Genomic DNA, 9,288 nt, shown 5'->3' on the forward strand with positions numbered 1-9,288 from the left:
TGTCTATGTGACTTCAGCTGTTTGCCCTATGTAGGAATCTGCTTAAATGCGCAAATGTTGAATTTGTGAAACTAATTAGCACATAAAAATCCAGCTGTAATAGTAATCAAAACTTGCTAGTTCAACAGACTTTTTTTTGGAGTATTAACACATCCTGCACATATGGCCCCCAGTTGAAGATCTGGAGCTGCTCATATCAGCAAGTTAATACCATGGGATTTAGCAGCAAGTTTTTATTGGTGCCAGTTGCAGAACCAACATGTGGTCTGACTCTTACTAGTGATTCCAAGGTTGTCTGCCTCTGTGAGGAAGAAGGGGGAAAGTGCCTGGTATTGCCCCCATTATCCTCGTACTGTACGAAAACAAAGGGTGCTTTTTTAATAGCTGAGATTGCTATTGGAAAGTACTGCAGCTGCTGAACTCTACCCTTATCAGAAGCTATAACTATAGCAACAAGGAAACATTGCAGTTTAAAGATTACAAGTTAATTAGCTACTGAAATTGACTAATTCCTGTGTATTCAATAGGAATGTACATTGCAGGCATTTTCTTGACATTCTTGTTTGTGTCGGTATCAAAGCAGGCCTTAGGAAGAAGTTTTCAATTTTCACCCTTCGGAAATGTACAGGGCATTACTTTATTATTTGCAGTGTTTTTACAGCTGTGTTGGTCCCAGGATATGAGAGAGACAAGGATATGAGAGGTAATGCAGGAAACTAAGCAGAGTGTTCCCCCAACTATCCAGCAGAGGCAGCAACAACGGTGATTGGTCCAGAGTTGTGGACCCTGGAGTGGAAAGGCTGCTAGTGGGGGAGAGAGGGATCGAACTGGAGGCCATGTGTCAGAGTGAGGAGGCAGAGCTGAAGCAATAGAAGCTTGCTGGCCAGGATAAACGCAGGCCACTAGAGTAGAAGAGGAGAGGCGAATCATGCCCATGGGACCCAGGAGAAAGGACATAATGGTGTGCCTGATCAGACAACCAAATGTGAGTATGATGGATCCCTCACTCTGTCTGTAGCCTGAGTCATTATGGACACTAAAGGTTATTCTGGGATTTGAACTGTGGAAATGTGGGGAAAATCTTTTTCTTATGTTGTTTTCTGTAATGATGTAACAGGGTTGAGCCCAAGGGCGCAGGTACAAGCCTGCCATAGCCAGACTCAGTGATCGAGGGGTAATCCCTCTCCAGGAAATTGAGTCAGTGTTAATTGTCTGTGTGTCCTACTACAGCTAAAAAAATGCAATGGCCCAAGATCTGCTAGGAGTGGTGGGACCCTAGCACAGCTAGATAACTAGCTGGGGGCCAGCACCTCCTGAAGCAGAGAAACTGAGGCACAGCTGGAAGGTGCTGTGCCCCCAAAACTGCCAAGCATAGAGAGACACTTGCACAGCTAAGGGTAGCTGTGAGCTAGAACTCCTCTGGGAGCAGGTCAGACTTGGGGTGGCATAAGATCTGGTTTCATGCCTTTGGGGGTGACCGAACAGTTTACTGACCTGGGTGACCCAGATGGGTGTGAAGCAACCACTGGCGGGGTATGGATGTTAAGGAGTGGGAAAGGGGCCCCTTAGTTTATGGTTTCAGGGAACTTTGATGCCTGCGGAGTAGCCAGTGGCTAATTCTACTGTGTCAGGGGTGGGTCACTACTCTGTGTCAGCAACTCACGTTAGGCCTGACATACTCACTACACCCAACACACTGTTGTCATGAAATATATCCAAAAGGAGGCATATAATATATCATTAGAAAATTGATAATTCACTGATAATTAATATTCTTGCTAGATGTATGTATGAGGTGTGTACAAAAAGTTACGGATACGTGCTAGAATTATGTTCTTAGAATGTGTTTGGCAAGCAGTGCATGAGCGCAGTCTGTCTTAGACCTCGGAGTGTATATTTGTTTGTCTGACCAGCCTGGTTGTCTGAACCTCAACTGATAAGTAATTGAAACAACTGATTGTATACAATATTACAATGAAAGATATTACCTCACCTACCTTGTCTCTCTCATTACTTCTTATGCTAGTTATCTCCCAAATAAAAACAGGATATCCCTCAGAATTTTCTCTATTTCAACCCTTTCAAAATGCCTGTTCTTTTGTGATTTTGTTAAGATCACAGATTGCTGCATCTTGTAGTTTAAGATGAAAATAAATAAGTTCAGTCATTTTAAGAAATGTCTCTTTTTAATCCTGAAGTCATCTTTAGTTCTTCTTGGGATTCCCCATTACGTACTCCCCACTCTTTGGGGACCCTACCTATGGGGTGTGCCAGCATATGGCCAGGATGGGAGTGAGGCCAGAGAAGTGATGCAAGCTTATGATTTCCATGTGGCTCAAGCCGTTTTGTAGTGGTTGCAAGTGTCAGAATTGAGAGCAGACTGAGGCTGATTTAAGTTGCCTTTGGGGTCAAACCAGCACCTGACAAGCTTGGAGATTAGGGGAATGCAAAAATACTTAGCGGTATCTTCCCCCCGACCCTTCTCCCTACCTCCTCAGCTGTTCCAAGTGGATCTCTGGCGATGCAGTTTTGGATCTAGTGCTGGATTTTTAGTTTACCTCTGTGGTCCTGAGAGTCTGAACTTCCTAATGGTAATAGCAAGTGTAAACTTAGGGCCTGATCCTGCAGGTGCAGAGCATATCCTCAAAGGTGCTTAGCACCCTCATCTTTCAGGTATTTATTTTGGTTTCAGATCCTCAGAGATAATCCATTTTCTGCTATTACTATTGGAAGATCATGAGTTAGCATAAAAAAATTACAAATATTAAACCAAATAGAAATGGCAGCACATTTCATTGACACATTTTTTTCAGCTCTCCCATGTGAATGTCATGTGCCTGGTATTTAGGTCCAGTAAAGAGTAAGATCTGTCTGGAGGTAGCACCCTAAATTTCTCGTAGGTCAGGCAGCAAGGCTAATACACAGAGTTGTATGGGCCATAGAGGAAGCTCTATTTCCTGTTGCCTTGGCCAGAAATGAGGCATATGAAACTGGTTGTTTGGAAAAGGAAGGAAGTGGGAGGCAAGCTGGAGGGAAAAGGTGGCGTTGATAAAAAGAAAGAGGAAATCCAAGATTCCGTATCTTTATATGAAGGTGCACTGTTTTGAAACAGTGCAGGACGTCTGAAAACATCATCAGTATTTCCATAGTCCAATTGACAGGTGAAGAATTTAACAGCCTAATTTTAGGCATCCAGGTTTGGAAATAACTTTATGCATCTCCTTCACAATTTTGAATATTTCAAATAATAGATCTTAAAGATGTATCTTCTCCACTGACAAGACAATCAATCCCTTAGCCTTTGCTTTAAAATAATAATAGTCCACAGAATCACACCTAACATTAGCCTGTTTTATGGTAGCATTCTCTCCGGAGGCTAAGGATACACTTGCTGTGATAAGGTGACTGTTACTTAATCCATTACACGAGACAGAATTCAAGTCAATCAGTTCTCTTTGCAATGAAATTATCATTGCATTTGATTTGTATTGTTACCCCGTGTTGATGCAGCTCAGGATCCTGTTTGCTTTGTGGAATGCAGCCATATGCTAGGCTAATGATTTCAAGGATTTTCCCACAATAGCCTCTAAATCCCTTTTTCTGTTCAGAATTCTGCATGACTCTTCCCTTTCAATCATTAGTCACTATTTTAGTTCATTGTTCCTAAACTTATATTGCATTTTTTTGTACTGACTGCATTGTCTACCTGCTGACCTGAAAGATCCAGATCTGAATAAAGTTTCATTGTTCCTCATTATTTGCTACATCGTTAGTTTAGGTATCACCAGCACATTTGGATATCACACATTTTAACTGTTCTTGAACCATGAATATACTCTAACACAAACTATAAACATCTACCTGCATCATTCCTAAACTACACTGAGCAGTGGAAGCTCCATTTAGCCTTGAACATCTCCTGGGAATGTGATTCCCAGCTTTGTTCTTCACCTAATTCTTTTTATTATCATCATCATTATTATTCTATTATATATAGTGCCAAAAGCATGCTTGGCAGTTCAGAGTTATCAGGTGAAAACAATTATTAACTTCATTTTTCCCTGCTGTAGCTTAAACCCATTCTTGTGGTGTTTCCTGTTGACTAAACTGAAAATCTGTCCTCTATACAGCTCCGTCACGTTTGTAGTCCTTTGATACTAGCATCTTCTTTCCTTGATCTTCTTTTATCTAGAATATAAGCTTTCCAAGCTTATATTCCAAGCTTTCCATTTTAAAAAATGTCATGCCCAGTAACACATGTAGTATTACAGTGGAGATCTAAGCAGTGCAAAACAGAGCAGGATAATTACTTTCTTCATTTTACACATGGTATACCTATCAATATAACTGAGTATTGCATTTCATTTGTGTTCAGGGTGGATGAAAAGCAGGGGAGGGGGCATTATTGAGTTGTATTCAACTCATATAGTCTATTAAAAATATTTAGCTGACACCCATTGCTATGGTATCTAGGCACAGTGAGCTCCTAGATCTTTTTCTGTTTTTATTGGCTAGCTACCATTTCCCCAATATATTCTGACTGTATCTACATATATGGCCACCATCCAGGTAGCACCCCTGTACTTGTATGTCCATTTGGTTATTCATACTTACGTAGCCCATTTTAACATACTTTGTTTTATTGTGAGCGTATCTTCCAGTGTTTGCAATCCATCCAAATCTTGTATTATCCAAAAATTCAATGAACATACAGTAGTGTCTACTGTCTTCTAAGCTGTTAATGAAAAAACTGTATACTTTTGCATTCAGAAGAGAACCCTGTATTATTCCATTCCATATCTACTTTTAAGTTAACGATGAGTACAAAAAAGTAGCACAAGAAGGAATGAACAAAATCAGAAACACAAAAACACAAAATGGGTTACATTTAGTAAGGGACATAAGAGGCAATAAAAAGAAGTTCTATAAATACATTAGGAGCAAGAAAAAGATTAAGGAAAATGTAGGTCCTCTACTTAGCATGGAGGGAGAGTTAATAATTGACTACATCAAAAAGCCTGAGGTGTTTAATGCCTATTTTACTTACGTCTATACTAAAAAGGTAAATTGTAACTAGATACTCAATAAAATTAATATTAACTAGGAGGAAGAAACACAAGCCAAAACAGGGAAAGAACAAGTTTAAAGAATATTTAGATAAGTTAGGTGTATTCAAGTCAGCGGGGCCTGATGAAATGCATCCTTGGATATTTAAGGAACTAGCTAAAACAATCTTGGCACTGTTAGCAGTTATCTTAGAGAACTCATGGAGTTTGGGTGAGGTCCCAGAGTAATGGAGAAGGGCAAACATAGTGGACACATGGAACAAAGAGAACACATAGAATTATACACAAACTTGGATACCTGGAGAGGTACTGGAACCAATTTTCAATAATCCGTTTGTAAGCACCTACAGGATAATAGGGTCAAGAACAAATCATGTCAAACCAACCTAATTTATTTTTTTGATAGGATTACTGGCCTAGACATGATATATCTTGATTTTAGTAAGGCTTTTGACACAGTCCCACATGACATTCTCATAAGCAGACTAGGAAAAAGTGGTCTATGTAAGAGAACACAATATCCTCTCCAAAATGAAAGGAGCTATAGTATTCATCACACTACCTAATTCATAGTTTGTTTCATACAGGAGTGAGTAGCAGGCCCCTTGAGTTTGGAGACGACAGCCTTCAGCTGAAGAGTAGTGGAAGGACTGGGTGGAATTGGAAAGACTTGGAATGCTAGTTTCTGTGTAGTCGTGTTACGTAGAACCATTTAAAATACTTTACAGTCCTGCGGGCCGTAGTTTGCCCACCCCTGGCCTACCACAGTGGGATCCCGTATTTGGTTGGTCCTTAGGCACTACCGTAATAAATACAGTGTTGATTAATTATAATAATCAAAGGTCTGGCAATCCAGTAGATTTATTTCCTTTCTTCTTTCCAGCAGCTGCCTCAGTTCCCTCCATGATCTCGTATCAGATGTGCTGATACAGTTGGAGAGGGTGTCTGTCAGTGAGGAGCTGGGGTGTGGCAGCACTCATTCCTCCCATGAGTACTGCTCTGATTATCCTCCCAGTTACCAGACCCTCCTCAGAATCCTAGGAAAACAGCTGGTCACTCGGGGTATGTCTACACTGCAAAGAAAAACCTGCAGCTGACCTGGACCAGCTGGCTCGGACTCCTGGGGCTTGGGCTGCGGGGCTTTTTCACTGCAGTGTAGACTTCTGTGTTTGGGCTGGAGCCTGGGCTCTAGGATGCTCGCAGGGTCTTAGAGCTCAGTTCTCCAGCCTGAGCCTGGAAGACTACAGTGCAGTGAAACAGCCCTGAAACCTGAACCCCCAGAGCCTGAGTCGGCTGGCATGGTCTGGCTGCGGGTTTTTCTTTGCAGTATAGACATATTCTAATATGTAAACCACCTTACTTAGAGTTTGACTGTGTGTTTTCACACCTGTCTGTGGGGCAGCCATCAGGAAGCCTTTATTTACTTCCCCCATGACTAGAAGCTCTTCAGCCCTACCTCAAAGCCAATCAGAGGGCTGCCATTGTGAGCATCTTAACCCCCTTCCAGGCCAGAGGCTCTCTGATCAAAGGGCCGACAGAGCTTCTGGAGCAGAGGTGACTGCTCCACACGGTGAGAGATCTGGAAGCTCCTCAGCACCTGCAGAGAAATTTAATTGGCTGCACTTCCCCTGAAGGCAGGAGAATTGGACAGGGAGCCAATCAGAAGGGAATTTCCCCTTTTGCCTGAAAAGGAGTCTTCCCATTCCCTCAATATCTCCCTCCTCTCTCTACCCCAAATACCCCTTTAATCCTCTCGCCAAGTCTCCCCCAGTCTCCTCTTTCCTCCCTAGTCATGCTCTCTCCTTTCCTCACCCAAGCCATTCTTTGAGGGAAAATGTTCAGCTCACAAACAATTCACCTTCAGGATTCCAGAGGGTTGTTATAAAGATCACAAAGGACAAAACTGATTTTAAAACTTCTGAAAAATGTCTTCAGTGTCCTATAAAGCTCCAGTATTTCCTCTTTATTATTCTGTCTTGTATTCTCCCATTATGTCTATCACGTGGGTTTATGAGAGATTGAGCTCTGACCAGTTCTCTAACAGTACTTGATTTATGCTGGAAAAGACAACTTGGTTAGCCTTGTTGTTTCTGTGCATCTGTAAAATGTTCTATTGTCACCCAAAGGTCTTTAAAGAGAAACCTATGTGGCTTTAGTTGCAAGTACACAGAGATATTGCTTTTGTGTATCTTTGGATGGACAGAGAAATGCTTAAAATCTATTTGATGTCTTAGCACTAATAATAGTTTAACTTACAGTTTACTAATGATGCATTTGTGCCAGATTCTTGGTTTCTGTTAATGTAAAATTCAGTGGTTGTTGGCATGGTACAGCTACCTTTGATCTTTGTAAATGACCCACAGTAAATTGTTGAATATATGAAACTGAACAGTAGGACGTCTCAAGTTGAGGAATAGATGTGATGTTACCTTGAAAAACCTGTAGAGCATTAACAGAGTTTGTTTTGATGGGAATCTATCCAAGGCACCTTGCAGTATGTAGGCTGTGTATTGATAGGAGTGCATATAATGAAGACCTGTTCTTCAAACATGGCAGGGAAATTACTACTTTCACAGTGAATAAAGCAGCCTAGATTCAGTGAATAATATGCTGATGCTACGTTCCTTTCTCTTCCAGTTTCATTTCAAAGTGGTAAGAATGGATTTTATGAATACTTTTTAAAGCAGTTAACTTTTCAAGTTGTTTTGAACTACTTGTGTGAAATATTTAAACAAACATGGATAAAACATGTCTAATTAATACAAATATATTTCAGATGCTTAATATGACTGATAAACAGCTGTTCCATGTGTGTTATTTCGGCAATAAAATGTACATTGTTACTAGAAAGTACATAATCTTTTATTTTAAAGGCTTCATGTTTTGTCTCGGAATGCAGTAATAGAATAGAGCTAAGACAAGGGAGGAAATGAACATAATTCTTGAGAGGTACAGTACTTGCATACAGTCTAATTCATGAGATAGGATTACTTCATGCAGGTAAACTAAGTATAAGATGGGATGAAATTCTGTTTGATATTTTGACCCAAAAAATGTGGTTGCCCTGATTTAATAATATTAAAAATATTCTGTAAATTAGTGTTGGGTTTGCTATTCTCACTGTGTGGGTGGTGGTGTTGCGGGGGGGAGTGTTTTGTTCATTTATTTCTTTTGATATTTTACCCCCACAGTAACTTGAGGGCTTTGAAGTATTTTTTATAATTTGTAAATGGAAACTCTTTGAAAACATTTTGCTTAACAACATGCTAGACAACATCTTAATAAAGAAAAATGTGTGGCCATGGATCAAGTCTTGTGAATTCTAGAAATCTGCTATCCTATTTTTGGAAACCAAAAAACATTTGCAAAGCTGTTACTTCTATTCAATTTTTTTCTCAAATTCATTCGAAAGCCAACATCATGAGATAATACTGAAAGGATCCACAGAATAAAGTATTTGCTCTCTACCTGGTACATGTTTTCAATGAGAGAAAATATAACTGTTGCTAAGATAAACTGTAATTCTGAGTATAACATACATAGCTGATGAAAAGTACAGTATAACTTAGAGGATTTTGTATTATTACAGGTTCCCCTCCACTTCTGGCATTTAATCAAAGCCACAGTCATTGTGTAAATTTAATCACCTTGCAACACACTAGTAATTTCATTATCTTCTTCCCATTTGACAGTACTTAGAGAGAGATTTAAAATTACATTACAGAGATAAAATAGATTTTTGAGTAAAATATTCAAGATAAATATTATCAGACAAGGCAGTGCAACTGAGGCAATGAAAGAAATTATGCTGTAAGCCAGGGTTGGAATAAATGATGCCCTAAAAGAGAACAATATTATTTAAAATGTTTCAACGGACAACTTGTCAATATTTTTTCACTCAGAAGAGTGGAGAACCAGAGCTGGCTTGGCACCTGTTTTCTAGTTGCTAGATACAGCTATTTCTTTTTTTCAGAAGCCCATTTATGGGGCATTATGGATTCTGGAGAGAATGGCTCAAAGATATTGAGCAGTGCAAGCATGTATATACTTAAAAAGAACAGGAGTACTTGTGGCACCTTAGAGACTAACAGATTTATTAGAGCATAAGCTTTCGTGGACTACAGCCCACTTCTTGCATCCGAAGAAGTGGGCTGTAGTCCACGAAAGCTTATGCTCTAATAAATTTGTTAGTCTCTAAGGTGCCACAAGTACTCCTGTTCTT

At 40.0% G+C, this 9,288-nt stretch overlaps 1 protein-coding gene across 2 annotated transcripts in view; it reads left to right on the plus strand.

The window, feature by feature from the left end:
• The window catches only part of MAMLD1 (mastermind like domain containing 1), a 338,436-nt gene that overhangs the window by 26,771 nt on the left and 302,377 nt on the right, over positions 1-9,288 (plus strand). The window contains exon 1 of one of the 2 annotated variants that reach the window (XM_034781139.1): positions 790-985. The exons of the other annotated variant lie outside the window; for it this stretch is intronic. Within the exon in view, the coding sequence (XP_034637030.1) occupies positions 929-985 (57 nt within the window). The 5' untranslated portion in view covers positions 790-928. Of the gene's footprint in view, positions 1-789; positions 986-9,288 lie in introns of those variants that run through there. 2 annotated transcript variants of the gene reach the window in all.

The sequence above is a fragment of the Trachemys scripta genome, chromosome 9, assembly GCF_013100865.1.
Source record: "Trachemys scripta elegans isolate TJP31775 chromosome 9, CAS_Tse_1.0, whole genome shotgun sequence".
Lineage (NCBI taxonomy): Eukaryota > Metazoa > Chordata > Testudines > Emydidae > Trachemys > Trachemys scripta.